Source organism: Leptodactylus fuscus, chromosome 4, assembly GCF_031893055.1.
Source record: "Leptodactylus fuscus isolate aLepFus1 chromosome 4, aLepFus1.hap2, whole genome shotgun sequence".
In the NCBI taxonomy this organism is placed as follows: domain Eukaryota; kingdom Metazoa; phylum Chordata; class Amphibia; order Anura; family Leptodactylidae; genus Leptodactylus; species Leptodactylus fuscus.
The window spans coordinates 21786016-21804499 of record NC_134268.1 but is presented as its reverse complement, the minus strand read 5'-3'; the positions used below and the strand labels follow the sequence as shown (position 1 = coordinate 21804499).

At 42.6% G+C, this 18484-nt stretch overlaps 1 protein-coding gene across 1 annotated transcript in view; it reads left to right on the top strand.

Moving 5' to 3' along the window:
- The first annotated feature begins 5846 nt into the window (after window positions 1–5846).
- The window catches only part of MAL2 (mal, T cell differentiation protein 2), a 35981-nt gene continuing 23343 nt past the window's right edge, over window positions 5847–18484 (top strand). Inside the window, exons 1-2 of the mRNA XM_075270289.1 lie at window positions 5847–6009; window positions 17510–17680. Coding sequence (XP_075126390.1) covers window positions 5881–6009; window positions 17510–17680 — 300 coding nt within the window. The 5' untranslated portion in view covers window positions 5847–5880. The remainder of the gene's footprint in view (window positions 6010–17509; window positions 17681–18484) is intronic.

The window sequence follows — 18484 nt, the reverse complement described above, 5'->3', positions numbered from 1 at the left end:
ACCTCCCTCCAACCGGGACCGCGGGACTTGTCACCCAAATCGTGAATGTCCCGCAGAAATCGGGACGTTTGGGAGGTATGTGTTGGGCCTCCAACTATTACACTCTGGAGTTTGAAGAGACCCCAAACTATGCTAAGGTCACTTTCACTTTGACGTAACTTTAGCTGTGTTGGCCTTAGAGAGTTTGTTTTATTAGATATGTTCCTAGGAGCCCTGACATTGTTATACACTATGTTTTATAGATAGGTTCCTAGGAGCCCTGACATTGTTATACACTATGTTTTATAGATAGGTTTCTAGGAGCCCTGACAGTATCATACACTATGTTTTATAGATAGGTTCCTAGGAGCCCTGACAGTGTCCTACACTATGTTTTATAGATAGGTTCCTAGGAGCCCTGACAGTGTTATACACTATGTTTTATAGATAGGTTCCTAGGAGTCCTGACAGTGTTATACACTATGTTTTATAGATAGGTTCCTAGGAGCCCTGACAGTGTCATACACTATGTGTTATAGATGGGTTTCTAAGAGCCCTAGAGTTTCATCCCAAAATGCACCTATCCCCATTCTTCTCATCACATCTCTGCTTCACCTCCAGGGGCCACTTCATTACACATCCTAATGCTTAACAGTGAATGGATGTTGAATACTAGAGGCAAAGCAGAAGAAGTGGTGAGCAGGTATGGTAGGGGTAAGAGAATATCGGCCATTACCTGCTGGAGTAATCCAGTAGGTAACAGCTAGAGATGAGCGAATAGTATTCTAAACTATAGTTTCTAATACTTCGCTCCATAGGAATGAATGGAAGCTGCCGGCACACGGTCGATGCTTAACCCCTTACTGTTCGGCTGCTCCCATTCATTCCTATGGGAGTGAGGTATTCGAAACTATGTTTCGAATACTATTTGAATCAACACCAGTAACAGCCTAAAGTCACTCTGTGGGAGTCTGTAAAGGGACAGTATACTGTATGAGATCCAATAAAGGGACCAATATACTATGTGTGGCATCAGTAAAGGGGGCTTAATATTGTGTATGGGGGTGTTATTTCATGTGTGGGGTCAGGAAAGGGGGTGTTATACCATGTAGGAGATGGGGGGGACAGTCAAAATTTTGCTATGGGGCCCAGCAGTTCCTAGTTACACCCCTGTATTGTACATAACAGAAGCCTTGAGTATTCATTACATATCACAACAATCTGACCCATTTAGTGTGACTGAACCTAGATGTCACCTGTTAATGGTTTACTTTTAGGACAGACCAGTTTCTGCATACTGTATACATACACGGGTTTAGGAGATGACATCTAAGAATACTTGAGTACAGTCAGCAATACATGAAGAAGTATTTTACAATATACACGTACAGTAGAGCAGGATTTATTACGTACGGTCAGTGTCAGGTAGCTGTTGTACAGCCATATTTTATCTCTTGTATTAGGGCCCCATCTTAGATTACTATACTGCCCTATGATGGAGGAAATACTGTAATACACCCTTGTAGTACACCAACAGCCCATTAGTTTCAGTGTGAGCCGTGCAATACTTCATTTTTCCTGGGGTGGCAGTGTAGGGAATTGAGACACTTACTGCCATGCTCCCTCACTGATCAGCGCCGATCACTAGGTGGATCCCAGCAGTAGGTCACCCAATAATCATCTATTTATTGTCCATGGTAGACAACCCAGTGCAGATATAGATAGATATTAGTATGTGCACATCTGGGTGTACAATCTTCATTCCCAGAATAAACCGCCTTCTAGGAGGCCCCACGCCCTCCGCACCTCCCTTGCTTTAATGTCATGTTGTCACACCTGGCAGCAGTCTCGTGGCACGCTCTGTGTACTCTGCTTTTATCTGGCCACAACCAATCTTCAATGGAAATATCCAAACCTATTTCTTGATATGTTTAGGAAACACCTGGGACGTACAAGAAGCCGCATTGTACGGGGAACCCGGAACAAGGAGACTGAATAGGAAACATGTGAAGTGTTTGTAACTGTGCCAGAAATACAAAGGCTGAGGGCAGGGACGTCCGGCTTGCGGTACATGGATTTCAATGGGGAGAAAAGTCATGGGAAACTTACATGGTGCACCCTCTAGTGGCTGCTGCATGAAAATGCAGGAGAGGATTGACAGCTGGGCCCTTTACCCCACGGGCCCCTTAACAGCTGCATGGTCTGCTACATGGTAGGCAGAGCTGATGGACTGATGGGGGCGCCCCTTGATCTCTCTTTTGTGTTCCCCTATATATTACACTTTGAGTATTTGTTCTAATAGAAAGTTCCTTTAAATACTGTATATAGAGGATGACTGCTCTATAGGGGTGCAATCGTTCCCAAAGCTGCAGGCATCACCACGTGTAACGGCAGATCTCATCTATCTGTATGGCACGCACTAAAACTTGACATATGACATACACAGCAAAGGATTTCTAGCATTTGCATATCAGGAAATAGCCGTCAGGAACTTTTCCGCCTCAATGTCGTCTTCTACTTATTGCACAGTACAAAATTTTTTGCATATATATCATTTCCCTTTAGTTAAATCAAAGGGTATATACTAAAGGGTTAAGAGTTTTTCTTTCCAGGACTTAATTGATGAGTTAGAAGCAGTAAGGGCATGTTCACACGTACGAATTTCACACTGAAATCTGTCCTGTGGCTCATATTGAAATGAATGGGAATCGGAAAATACACCTTGGAATTTGACACCAAATTGGGCGTAGAATTTGTTTCACTCTTCTCCAAATTCTGCTTCAAAATCCATCAGTTTTTATCACCCAGAAAAAACTGGTTCCGCTTTCTATGTCCATCTCAGGTGGACGCACATGCTCGGTTTTGATCTACGGCGTGGTCAGCCGGATACTGGAAAATTTTCTCTGCTGGTCAGAGGGGGGCGCTGAACAAGCGACAAGAGAGTGAGACAGAGTTACTACAATTGTACTCGCTCAGTATCTCCTCTGACAAGAAGAGACCCCTCAGCATCCCTGGTAAAACAGGTCTGAGCATGTGCGTCCATCTCAGCATAGGTGGACACAGAACGGTTGTTCAATATAAACAGCAGGTGGCGCTGTCCTAACACGATTCCTACACTATCTTGGGGTATAAGCGTTTAACCATAGGCAGTGTGCTTCCTTTAATAGTGTGAATCAGCAGAGTGAGAAGAATTGACAAGAATGTTAAAAATCTGCCCCATGGAAAAATCTCATAAACCCTGCGAAGTTCAGCTCTGCTACATCTGCCCGCATTGCCACAGAGCCGTGTTTGCTGCAGGGGTTATGTAACCAAGGCCGATCACCTCTGCTTCCTAATTCCCTATTACCCCTATAATCGGACCACCGGGTCTTGTGTTCTTGTGCAGTCATAGAAACCCGAGATTAGGTGCAATTCCTAAGAATATAATACATGGGAGCAAGATGAAGAAATAACAAAACTCAGCTCCTCCCCCCCTCCCCCACTGACTCATCAAGTCAGCCATAATAGCTTTTACACCCAACTTTCCTAGAGTCCTGAATGTCACATCTTTGTGTGTGGCAGGGATGGGTTATAACTATAATAGGACATTTCATAATTTAAGAATGCTGGGTAAAAGTAGTCAGGAGACACTCAGCTTTCCCAGGTACGTGAATGGTAAATGTGCCAGTGATATATCCCCCATATTGCTAATTCTTCTTTCCCAGGATTAGATTTCACTGGATGACCCTGATGACAGCCATTGCAACTCCTATAGGGTTTATCACCCAGCTAGAGACCTGATCAACAAATCATCATCTCTTGAAAAAAATTGAATAATCCCAGATAAAAGTAAAAACGCTCACCCAGCTTTCCCAAATCCCTCACCCCCCCTCCAATTGATTTTTATAAGGGTTACCACCTGACACCCAGCTTTCCTAGAGCCCTGATTGGCAATAATTTTACACAATTTGCCATTCAAGAGTCTGAAACCACCTCCAGTTGATAGCATTCAGTTGCTGTCACCCAGCTTTCTCAGGGTCCTGAATAGCAAATATATCTTCATCCCATCGATACACTGCTCATTCAGCTTTCCCAGAACCAGATTAATCTACATGGTACCTATTACAACTGTCATTACAACATCGACCGGGGGTTGCCACCCAGCTTTTCCAGAATCTAATCTGAGAATGCTTGGTGGGCGACAGAAATCACTCAAATTCATCACCCAGCTTTCTCAGGTTTCAGAACGGTAAATCTGCCTCATTATAAATATTGGTGATCTATCTCCTGCTCCCAGTGTTGTTCATTTTTCTTTCCCAGGACCAGGTTATGATTTTTTTTGTTTTGTTTTTGCATCTACGGATGCTACCACCCAGCTTTCCTAGATTCCTGATTGCCAAATAATGGTATGCCTTTTATATGTCATCTAAGAAAGCTTTGTCGTAACCAGATTTATCTAATGAGCAGCAAGTAGATTTTTTGTATATATTTTTTCCATGTATTTTTTTATTATTTGGTAATTTTTCTGTTCCTCCTCCTGTCACAACCGAATCACTAGCGAAGTCTCTAATCACTACCGAACCTGCCACCCTTGTGTAACGTCTGACTCGCAGCATGTGTCATAGTGGGTATTACTTTATACTAGCCATAGCAATCCTGGAGAATCATTGCAATGTTGCTGTTCCTCTGTTGCTCCTCCTGCAAATTTATGGATAAATGAACAGCTGGGTGTTATCGCTACTTGTCAATGGGGCGTGTCCTAACGGTATTAACTATCCAATCAGTGCTGAGAGTATCAGACTGTATAGAGACACTTCCAGGAGGTGTGACAGAGGAACAGCTTAGTGAAGAGTTCAGACTGAATGGGGTATCTACCTAAAGGGAGTCTGTCACATCCAAAACGCCTCCCAAACCAATAAGAGTACCATGTAGGATCCTCTAATCGGAGCAGAGAACCAGAAACAAAGCAATAATTTTTTATGGATATGCAAATTAACCTGCAAGTGCACTGGGGGCGGAGCCTGATTTGGGACAAGTGCCTACAGGCAGCCGTGACACAGAGAGAAGTCATAAATGTCATTTATATGTACAGGGGCGTCATTGGGTGGGCCAGGACACTTGCAGTTGCCTGAAGGTAAATTTTGTAAATTAGACTCCGCCCCCAGTGCACTTGCAGTCTGATTGACATTTCCATAATAAGATGATTACGTCTGTATTGCTTCAACAGTTGGTGGCCATGGAGGGCTGTTCACACATCAGAAAGTGAAGAGGAATTTGGGCAGGTTTCCCTCCAGTCAGCGGGGGTCTCTGGCTGCGGACTCATCCGCGGCGTCCTCGGCACGATGGAGCAGGACGCTTATGTTTCTCAGCACCCTGCTGCGATCTCTGCTGCCCATTGTAAACCATAGGAGGCGCAATCTGGGGCTCAGCGTATAGATACACCCCATGGACCCCTATAGTACTACTGGATTTGTTGATCTTCCTCCGTCACCTTTCGTCTAGTATGGCGGTTATATCCTGTGCCGCCATATAACACGGTAAGATCAGTATAAACATGTAGCCATAAACGTTGTATAATAAACTCTGCAGATTCCCAGTATAATGGCCGACGCTTCCTTCCAGACTCCGCATCGATTCTACGATAAGGTACGTGGTCGGATATTCTTGCCGTCACCTTTGATGCCATTTGGCTCCGGTTTCGGCAGTAATTCCTGACATTTTTCTGATCCCCTGGCTCTTTGCTACATCTGGAGTGTCACCGCCGCTGCCCGGCCCTCCTGAGCTGGAATCTAAGGCAGCATTCAGCCTGGCTGGGCAGGGCGGGGGCTGTACCTGGCTGCCGGTCACATGACGCCCTCAGGTACAGCAGGCTGACAGCGCATTGTTACCTGACACACAGATTGTCACACAAACAAAGCAAGCATGGCTGAACAAGGAGTCCCCCCGGTGCCCAGCCCCGCTGCCATGTCCTACCCCGCCGCCTCCGGGGGGCTGCCCAGCGGCATCGAGGTGCTCAGGACTTACTCTGGGGCATTTATCATTCTGGAACTTGTAAGTATATACAGATTATTCTAGTAGTCTATATATACGGTAGTATATACACCCTGAGCCGCTCCTCATACTATAACTAGTGCTGTGCAGTAAGGTTACACCCGCGCTGGTCTTATGTTACACAGCAGGTGTGAACTGAGCCTATACCGGCCCCCGGGAATAATAATGACGGGTCCCTTATCAGCCACCATAGTTATAATCATATACAATGTATCTATCTCATGTACTGGTGTCCTCTGACTGAGGGCCCCCCCTCCTGGCCCCCGCAACTGCCCTAATGCCCAAATGGCAGGGTGCAAATTGTGACCCATCACTTTCTATAGGTTGGCACTGGGCATGCTGGGATCTGTAGTGGATACGTGGTCATTACAACGCTAGATTTATTTCTTACTAAAGCCACAATGTACAGGATGTCTTTTATCAACTTCATATCTATCTATCTATCTATCTATCTATCTATCTATCTATCTATCACCTATCTATCTATCTATCTATCTATCACCTATCTATCTATCTCCTATCTATCTATCTATCTATCTATCTATCATCTATCTATCTATCTCCTATCTATCTATCTATCTATCTATCTATCTATCTATCTCCTATCTATCTATCTCCTATCTATCTATCTATCTATCTATCTATCTATCTATCTATCTCCTATCTATCTATCTATCTATCACCTATCTATCTATCTCCTATCTATCTATCTATCTATCTATCTATCTATCTATCATCTATCTATCTATCTCCTATCTCTATCTATCTATCTATCTATCTATCTATCTATCTATCTATCTCCCATCTATCTATCTATCTATCTATCTATCTATCTATCTATCTATCTATCTATCATCTATCTATCTATCTCCTATCTCTATCTATCTATCTATCTATCTATCTATCTATCTATCTATCTATCTATCTATCTATCTATCTCCTATCTATCTATCTCCTATCTATCTATCTCCTATCTATCTATCTATCTATCTATCACCTATCTATCTATCTATCTATCTATCTCCTATCTATCTATCTATCTCCTATCTATCTATCTATCTATCTATCTATCTCCTATCTATCTATCTATCTATCTATCTATCTATCTCCTATCTATCTATCTATCTATCTATCTCCTATCTATCTATCTATCTATCTATCTCCTATCTATCTATCTATCTATCTATCTATCGCCTATCTATCTATCTATCTATCTATCTATCACCTATCTATCTATCTATCTCCTATCTATCTATCTATCTATCTATCTATCTATCTCCTATCTATCTATCTATCTATCTATCTCCTATCTATCTATCTATCTATCGCCTATCTATCTATCTCCTATCTATCTATCTATCTATCTATCTATCTATCTATCTATCTCCTATCTATCTATCTATCTATCTATCTCCTATCTATCTATCTATCTATCTATCTATCTATCTATCTATCTCCTATCTAGCTATCTATCTCCTATCTATCTATCTATCTATCTATCTATCTATCTCCTATCTATCTATCTATCTATCTATCTCCTATCTATCTATCTATCTATCTATCTATCTATCTATCTCCTATCTATCTATCTATCTATCTATCTATCTATCTATCTATCTATCTATCTATCTCCTATCTATCTATCTATCTATCTATCTCCTATCTATCTATCATCTATCTATCTCCTATCTATCTATCTATCTATCTATCTATATATCTCCTATCTATCTATCTATCTATCTATCTATCTATCTATCTCCTATCTATCTATCTATCTATCTATCTATCTATCTCCTATCTATCTATCTATCTATCTATCTATCTATCTATCTCCTATCTATCTATCTATCTCCTATCTATCTATCATCTATCTATCTCCTATCTATCTATCTATCTATCTATCTATCTATCTATCTATCTATCTATATATCTCCTATCTATCTATCTATCTATCTATCTATCTATCTCCTATCTATCTATCTATCTATCTATCTATCTCCTATCTATCTATCTCCTATCTATCTATCTATCTCCTATCTATCTATCTATCTATCTATCTATCTATCTATCATCTATCTATCTATCTATCTATCTATCTATCTATCATCTATCTATCTATCTATCTATCTATCATCTATCTATCTATCTATCTATCTATCTATCTATCTATCTCCTATCTATCTATCTATCTATCTATCTATCTATCTATCTATCTATCTCCTATCTATCTATCTCCTATCTATCTATCTCCTATCTATCTATCTCCTATCTATCTATCTATCTATCTATCTATCTATCTATCTATCTATCTCCTATCTATCTATCTATCTATCTATCTATCTATCTATCTATCATCTATCTATCTCCTATCTATCTATCTCCTATCTATCTATCTCCTATCTATCTATCTCCTAATCTATCTATCTATCTATCTATCTATTGGTATTATATCCATTTATATAATGTGATAACCTCACATCTACTATGGTAATTTTACACTTACAATTGGTAATGTTGCCCCCCTGTGTCCCAGGTACTTGTGCTGCACAGTATATATGGCGGGGGGAAGGGGGGGTCTCTGGCCTTCTATCTATATTTCCGCTGTAAAATCAATGTGGTAAAACCTCTTACAGTCAGGCTGTATTCACTGTGACTTGACTCTATGTACACGTGTGCTGGAGTGTCCTTTGTTTTGGTCCATTGGAGACTTAGAACAGACACACGGGCTGCTAAAATAGTGGACACCAACATGTCTGATGGACCCCCCTGTCTATAATGGGATCCATTAGGTGTCCATCCTTTTAAACTGAGACCGCTGAATGAGAAACTTGGACTTGCAACATTATTTCATCCGACGAATTTGAACAGACAATGAGATGGAGAATCTGAAGCAGATGTGAACATTGCCCTACCTAGAGATTCCTTTGTAGCTTCGGCTCAACTTCCCATTGCAAAGGCTGAAGCCAAAGCAAAAATTGACACCCACAAGTCACTGTACACTGGTGGCTCTGTACATGTGGATGTGGATAGTGTAGGCTACAACTGTACCTGATAGGCTGTAACAGATAGATAGATAGATAGATAGATAGATAGATAGATAGATAGATAGATGATAGATAGATAGATAGATAGATAGATAGATAGATAGATAGATAGGAGATAGATAGATAGATAGATAGATAGATAGATAGATAGATAGATAGGTAGATAGGCGATAGATAGATAGGTAGATAGATCGGATCGATCAATGTTGGGTCTCATCCTCCTAAATTTTCATCTCCCCATACACTTCCACCTGTTCTCTGATCCCTCATTCCTGCCATATTCTAGACTCTCCTGAGGTGACAAAGGCTTCTTTGATCGGCAGGAGGTGCAGGCTATTTATCTTGGCAGACGTAATCTGTGTGTGGTGTAAATTGATCTTTGCGTTCGGTTCCTTGCTGCGCCGTGTCATGAGTCACATGAGATCCGGAGTGTCAGGCATGTACTATAAGAGGCCTGGAATAAAGTTCAATATCTTTCGCCGCCCTCTTACAACTCCTCCGAGTAGTGTCAGGCTGGGGCTGCGCTGTCACGTGTGATGGATAATTCCTTGGAGCTCTCTGTACTGGGGCACAAGGAGTCTCTACTATATAGTACCTGTGAAACAATACCTTGCAGAACCTATACCAAGCCCCACTATAATGTATAGTTTATGGTAATGGTCTCCTCATATTGGGAAGAGACACCTTATAAGACGCCTAAGGGTTGTTTTAAACGTGCCATCCATTGAAGCAGGGAATCAACCCGTGAAAAAGAAAATTCTGCATGCAAAACCAACCCTTAGCCCCAACCATTAACCACAATCCCATCTGATCCCTCTATAGAATCCCTCCTTGACTATATGTTGCTGACCAACTGCTATTTTTGCCATTAAAGGGTTCGCTTTCTCCTTTCTGACAGTGGAAGGCTGTGCATCATAAATGATCTTCCCACTCCAGTGCACCAGAGGGCAGGGTGGATAAATTTACAATACACAGACTGCCAGCCACGAAAGATCAAAGAAGATTATCCAGCCTTAGTGTGTTGAGGGTGACCTGTGGGCCCCCCAGGGCTTTTGGGCCTGCTTGAAGCTGTGACCCCTGTAGTATAACATATGGTACCTTAGCAGGCACTGTGTGCTGTATTATGGGTCCGTGCAACACATTATTGCAGCACAATTGACGCATAAATACTATTAGTTGCTCCATAGTCACAACAAAACGCAGCTTTTCCATTTTGCACGTTGGTACCGGCAAATTGCACCTATTTTTTTCCCTTGATTTTTGCATAGGCTATACAGAAGGTCTCCTTGCTTGGATTCGAGCCCCAGTCCCAAGCACGGCAAGGCAACAGAGATAACCCCTGGGCCACTGTTATAACCTCATGTCAGTAATAATACAGTATGTGAAATGTTGTGGTTAAAGGGGATGTCCAGAACTATGAGACTGAGCTGTCAGGAAGTGACATCACACCTGCTGGTCACATGGCTCAGCCCCATTGATTTAAATTTGACTGAGCTGCGGTGTGGCCATGTGACCAATGGATAGGATGTCACTTAAAGGGGTTGTGCTATTATGGACACTCGCCAGGGGACTGAACGAACATTCGCTTGAGATGGACTGGCCCTGCACCGGATAGGGAATAGGCCAGGGACTGCATGGCAAAATGCAGTCCCTTCCCTCCAGCTGCCGCCATCTTGCTTCAATGTCCCCCACTTACAGGGCTCCTTCCCGTCCGAGTCTTCTCTGACGTTTAGATATGATCTAAGTGGAGACTTTAGTTCCTTCTCTTTGAAGATTTCAGGCATGAGAAATATGTGCGTGAATGTCAGCGGCGTCTGCGTCACGGTCATCATAGCAGCGGCTTTCTTTTACTTTTAGAATTTTACGGAACTTTTTTTGTTATTTTTGAAAGTAAGAAAAACATCCTGGACTTGGTGTAACCCTCTGCGCTAGTACCTGCCATGTCTGGGGCCCGGCCAGCTTTTTAGGGCAGGGCACCTGCACACATCCTCGGCGTGTCTGCTGAATCCTGGTTGTTATGGGCAAGTCTCGCAGACAAAAGGCGGTTTAACTAGTTGTGGGGCGGTTTATAGCGCTGGGCTGTTTGTTAAGGAGTGGTCTGGATTCTGTGCATGTTGTCACATATAGGGATGGAGACGCTATTATCTGTGCAGATCCGGCGTGCAGGGCGTGTGCGGGATTGTGCTTATAGTTGTGCAAGAGGTGGACCATATGCTGCCTAGTTCTGGCTTGTATACATGGCTGGGTTTTGCTGTTTGCAAGCACTGCCCCCCTTTTTGTGTATTGTCACCTGTGCCGTGGCATATTATATAGGTGACAGGTTGTGCAGCCCATGCATCACCCAACCCTGCTGAAGTCCTGACACCCAAAACAGTGGAAACAATCCTAAAACAACATAAAACAGTGCAAAGGAGATTATGCATTCATGAAACATCTTAGCAGCGGGTCTTTTGGGGGACATTGCAAACACCCCCTTTATATACAGCCATCCTTAGCGTTGCATCTTGGGGGTGAATGCCACAGCAGGTTATATAAAACAAGCACTTCATAGAACCCGTGATGTAGGCGATAGCACTAGAGACACCATACCGACACTACGAGAACAGGATCAAATGCATCCAGTGCAAATATTTATATCAAGTGCAATACGAGAACAATAAGAGTTTACGTTCCCACAGGGGATAATACTATTGAGGCCTCAAGACGACGACGGGGATAAGTGCAGGCAGAAAACTACTTAAGCAACAGGTATAAATCAGTCCGTCTTGTATAATTCAGAGGGTAAGAGTCCTTGAGGTAGGTAGGGATCCTCAGCAAGAAGGAGTGCAACAGGTGCAATGTGCAAAAGTACTTGGCATGTCAACTCATGGACAATGGGCACTGGGCCCAACTGGGAGTGTAACGTAAGGGTGGCGTAGTCTTACTGCAGAGACATGAGTTACACCAGTGACTATAGTCTTGTGGGCACCGTTGCAACTTTTGTCCGGGCCCCGACCTCATCCCTACAGGGAATTCTTGCTAGTGATGGTTACGGGGGCTAAGGAGTTTAATCCATCTTAGTGTGGTTCGGGTAATCTGAGGGTCTCCTTGGCTTATGGGCCAGATGGAAACTGCAATCTCAATACTGAATCCAGTGCTTATGGGCCCCCTAAGACTCCTGCACCCTCTGCACCCCCTGAAGTTATGCCTCTGTATATAGTACGTACCATGGTTTACCTTCTCAAAATCTCAAGAGTCGCTGCATAGACCAATACTAGCAGATTTCACACGACTATGTATTACTTGGTCATATATAGTTCTATATTAGTGCTATATATAGCCCCATAGGGTTAGATCACCTAGACTCCTTACTGATCTCCAAGATGGCTTCATTCTAAGAAGATGTTGTTAACTTGATAGAACCCCTTTGCTAACCATATGGAGAGTATCCCTTAAATGTCCTGTCTTGAGTTTTTGCCGTCAGGTTTCTTATTGGAACGGTCATGATTCTTGTGGTCGCTTCCATCACTATTGATGCTTTTTCTTCACTTCACCACGTAAGGAACATTGATGGTTCCAAATCTTCTAATAGAACATCTAAAATCAGGTCCTGCTGGAGTGGAGGAACGGGCTTGACATTGAGGAAGGTATATCCACTGACCTCCATAGGATTCTCAAGTCTCCTGCGCCACCTCCATAGACTAAAGATAACAATACTCATCCAGTTTCAGTCTTGTCCTGGTTTTATTTGCCAGAACAAACATTTTGACGTGCCGATATTTACTGGATAAAGTATGCTAAATGTTTGCCCAGAAAACCAGGTATCAGTCAAGCTGTGTACATAGCAAACTGGAACGCGACCAGATATTTGCTGTATTGTTACATATTACTTGATAACAATGGACTTTATGCCATGCTAAATATCAGACCTGGCCATGGAAGAATGGTGACCAGAGCCTGATGGTGGCAACAAGAACAGCCATCAGCCATTGTGCACTTAGTTACGTGTAGGCCTTTGGTTTGACTTCTCAAGGTCACTAAGTACTATAATAGTAGTCGCTTATCTATGGTGGTTCCAGTAGAAAAGCAGCGTCAATCCAGGCACCAACCAGTTACCCATCTAGACTATAGGTTTCCAGGTTATGTCTTGTAATACTGCATTTCGCCTAGTTTTAGGGTAGATCTTGCAGCCCTTCCATCAGATGGTCACAGCTCCTGCTGTTGGCTACGTCCAGCGAGACAACAAGACACCTCCTTGACTAATCCCAGTCTCGGCTGTCTCCATGTATTGTGGCACTGCTCTTCTCCTTAAGTGGTACCATTAGGTTGTCCGGCAAGTGATGTCTTACCTCCTGTGCTATTAATTCGGAATCCTGAATTGCCTTGACATTGATCTTGTCCTTGACGTCACTCCTGATTTTACCTGGTTCCAGTTGTTTTCCTCCTGGTTCTGACATTTGGCTTCATTTCCGACTACTCCTGTCTTATCACATCATGGTTTTGTTCCTGACTGTTCTATTAGCACATACGCACTACTGTCACTAGTCCATGGCTATTCTGGGGCCTGCGACCTAATAATCCTCCTGCAGTAAAATCTATATCTCCTTGCTGGGGGTTAGGAGTGAAGACCAGGGAATTCCATAGACTGTTCATTCGTTTAGCCAGTGGCCACTAGAGAAGACAATCTCCAGGTTCTGTGCCTGAGCGTAACACGTAGACCGTACCTGGATCTTCTCTCTTCCCTTTGTCATCTACTCATACCAAGTTGAGACATGAGCTGTGCTTGATCCATTACCCCTGGGTTATAGAAGGGGTAAAGGGGTAATATCATTGCCCTAAGACCGACTGATATATATATATATATTTTTTTTTTTAATGTAGATTGTGAGTCCCACATAGAGCTCACAATGTACATTTCTCCCTATCAGTATGTCTTTTTTGGAATATGGGATGGAAATCCATGCAAACACGGGGAGAACATACAAACTCCTTGCAGATGGTTTTATGCCCTTGGCGGGATTTGAACACCAGGACTCCAGCGCTGCAAGGCTGCAGTGCTAACCACTGAGCCACCGTGTGGCTCTCTATATATATATATATACATATATATATATATATATATATATATATATATATGTATATATATATATGTATATATACATATATATATGTATATATATATATGTATATGTCAAAATATCTCTCTCATACTAAAATATATATTTGGTAGATATGGACCTAGAAAGATGGCTTGTAGGGATAGAGAAGCGAATGGTAGGGTTCACGGTAAGGAATTTGAGGCGGAATCTGCCTCAAAATCCTCCTCCAAAAAACTCCTCACAATAGAGTCCTATGTAATCCGCCAGCTTTTTTTCCGCTAGCGACATGACCTTTCTTCAGGTGAATTCCACCTAAAAAACCAACAGGAGTCAATGGGAGGTGGAAAAACCACTTCGCAGTTTTTGCCAAAAACCACTTCAAAAACCCCTAGTTCACACGGGGGAAAAGAGGCTGATTTTGACAGCGGATTTCGCTTCAAAATCACCCCCTTTACAATGGAGCCCTATGTGAACAGCTAACTTTTTTTTTTCTGCTAGCTTTTTTTTCTGCTAGCAGAAAAAGAAGCGACATGACCTTTCTTCAGGCGTTTTCCGCCTGAAGAAAGCAATAGAAGTGAATGGGAGGCAAAAACCGCGCGTTTTTTTGCAAAAATAAGTGACGCTTTTTTTGCAAAAAAAACGCACGGAAAAAAACGCTAGCTGTTTTTTCAGCCCATTCACTTTATGGGAGTGGAAAACAGACTGGATTTTTTTGGAAGCTGTTTTTACAAAAAAAAAAAAAGCTCCAAAAAAAGCTTGGCAAGGTTAAAAAAAAGCTTCCTAATTAGTGCCAAAATAAGCCACACGTTATTAGGGTTTTTTTCAAGGTCCATACACTGTGCTGAAGAAAAAAACAAACAAACTAAAAACACCTCAAAAAACGCTCCAAAAAACGCCTGTCAAAAAATGCTTAAAAAAAAAATTTCCTAAATCCTGAAGCAAATTTTTTTCCTAACCAAATTCCTCGACACCTAACAGCGTGTGAACTTACCAGATGGACAGAGTCCCTAAAACTAGAAATGAAGCATAGCCGTATTCCTGAAGTCTTCAATAAACATGTGAACTGATTCTCAGTTTGCAGATGTCAAGGTGTAGAGCAAAGTCCTCCCTTCGCCTCCTGACTGTCCGCTCCTGTGATGTTATGCTATATATAGAAGCCGGTGATATTACTGTATAGCTACTAGGCAGAGTCCAAGAGTCTTGAAAAGCTATGAGACAATGACTGCGCCTTGGAAAACACTGGTCTACAGCTTCTGCACAGGCCGACGCATTTCCATGGGGACAGACAACAAGCACATTTGTGTAGTCTGATTCTGTAGTCACTTTGCCAATTTTGTACTTACACTTGGTAAATAGGTAACAAGCAGGGGGAACATAGAAATTGGTAGGAACATTGTAATGTATCTTACTAAGGAGATCGGTTTCCGTCTCCACTTTTCACGCTGTTCTCTCGCTCCTTATCTTGTTTATATTCCCCTATATTCAGCCTCACACACAAAGCTCTATGGAGAACGGAGGGTGGAGCAGGATTCTTCTACCTGGTTAGTTCATTGATTGATTGCCTCACTCTTTGCATTTGTAGCTTCTTATATACAACTTAGCGGTACATGAAATGGGAGTTCTACTTTAACCCAATTCTGTAGTAAATACATAAAAACTTGTAGAATTTATCCACATAAAAAGTTGTGCACGACCGTGGTAAATACATGTCACTATATGGACGGCTGTATTTATGTGACACGGTATTATTGTGTCATTTGTTTTGTACTTTTTCTGGTCTAGTAACTTTTTGTACTTTATGTGTTCATACTTTCTTATGTTTCTAGCCTAAAGTATTGACATTGTGAATCTTTTCTGTGAATGAAAGGTCAAGTAAACAATAGAGGTTATTTCTCTTCAGTGAATGGAAACTGACATATGATGTATATAATGAAGACTTTAACCCCATTAATGCCGTACTCTACAATTATATAGACATCAGTCACCGCACATTGCAGTATTCTCTGCAGGCGGGAGCGAGAAATACCTATTCAAATGGGGAAAACACTGTATGACTCTGGTGACCCTAACCTATCTATCTGCAGGGCTGGGGTGATATGCTGGGGTCTGGTGACACTAACCTATCTATCTGCAGGGCTGGGGTGATATGCTGGGTCTGGTGACACTAACCTATCTATCTGCAGGGCTGGGGTGATATGCTGGGACTGGTGACAGTAACCTATCTATCTGCAGGGCTGGGGTGATATGTTGGTTCTGGTGGCACTAACCTATCTATCTGCAGGGCTGGGGTGATATGCTGGGTCTGGTGACACTAACCTATCTATCTGCAGGGCTGGGGTGATATGCTGGGTCTGGTGACAGTAACCTATCTATCTGCAGGGCTGGGGTGATATGCTGGGACTGGTGACACTAACCTATCTATCTGCAGGGCTGGGGTGATATGCTGGGTCTGGTGACAGTAACCTATCTATCTGCAGGGCTGGGGTGATATGCTGGATCTGGTGACACTAACCTATCTATCTGCAGGGCTGGTGTGATATGCTGGGTCTGGTGACAGTAACCTATCTATCTGCAGGGCTGGGGTGATATGCTGGGTCTGGTGACAGTAACCTACCTATCTGCAGGGCTGGGGTGATATGCTGGTTCTGGTGACACTAACCTATCTATCTGCAGGGCTGGGGTGATATGCTGGTTCTGGTGACACTAACCTATCTATCTGCAGGGCTGGGGTGATATGCTGGTTCTGGTGACACTAACCTATCTATCTGCAGGGCTGGGGTGATATGCCGGGTCTGGTGACAGTAACCTATCTATCTGCAGGGCTGGGGTGATATGCTGGTTCTGGTGACACTAACCTATCTATCTGCAGGGCTGGGGTGATATTCTGGGGTCTGGTGACAGTAACCTATCTATCTGCAGGGCTGGGGTGATATTCTGGGGTCTGGTGACAGTAACCTATCTATCTGCAGGGCTGGGGTGATATTCTGGGGTCTGGTGACATTCCACTTAAAGGGGTTCTCTGTTTTATCTTAGAGATTGTCTAGGACTAGAAAAAGTGCATAAGATAAAAAAGATGGGATACTTTGCAGTTTTCTGCCCCTCTGCCTCCTCCAATGCCATGGTCTGCACCTGTAGCATTGGTGCCATCTTCCTTGCTGTAGCATTGATGTGGTTGTATACACCAGATCACTGGCCATGGCTGTATATCGCCGTTCACCAGTGACTCACTGCAGCAGTGGCATAGTGTATACGGGTATATCACTGCAAACCCCTGCAGGAGACCCGTGTAGCCACAGTCTGGAGACCATTGACTGCTGATATATAAGGTGACATTTCTCTTTATGACTTCTTTTGATGTCCATATCTAATGTCTTACAGATTTTTGGAGGACTTGTTTGGATTTTGGTGGCAGCCTCTAACGTACCGGTGCCCGTGGTACAAGGATGGGTGATGTTTGTGTCAGTGACCGCCTTCGTCTGCTCTCTTCTATTCCTGTGCGTGTTTCTCTGTGGACTGTCCCATATCATCGCTACTAACTGGAACTTCGTGGTGAGTATAAAGAATATTTGATGTTACCTACAAGAGTCGATTTTTATTCCACGTATCTAAGCATTGACCCAGGTAGAAGAGACAACCATCCATTCTTTTACCATCAATTCAACAAAATTAATCTGTTCTTGGTTAAGATGTTCCTTGTAGCCCATCTAGAAGATGAATCATAGCAGGAGAATCTCCTTCACAGACCCCTGAATCTCGAATTTGTATCCTGGGCTTTATACAGTCCTATGAAAAAGTTTGGGCACCCCTATTAATCTTAATCATTTTTAGTTCTAAATATTTTGGTATTTGCAACAGCCATTTCAGTTTGATATATCTAATAACTGATGGACACAGTAATATTTCAGGATTGAAATGAGGTTTATTGTACTAACAGAAAATGTGCAATATGCATTAAACCAAAATTTGACCGGTGCAAAAGTATGGGCACCTCAACAGAAAAGTGACATTAATATTTAGTAGATCCTCCTTTTGCAAAGATAACAGCCTCTAGTCGCTTCCTGTAGCTTTTAATCAGTTCCTGGATCCTGGATAAAGGTATTTTGGACAAACAATTCAAGTTCAGTTAAGTTAGATGGTCGCCGAGCATGGACAGCCCGCTTCAAATCATCCCACAGATGTTCAATGATATTCAGGTCTGGGGACTGGGATGGCCATTCCAGAACATTGTAATTGTTCCTCTGCATGAATGCCTGAGGATTTGGAGCGGTGTTTTGGATCATTGTCTTGCTGAAATATCCATCCCCGGCGTAACTTCAACTTCGTCACTGATTCTTGAACATTATTCTCAAGAAT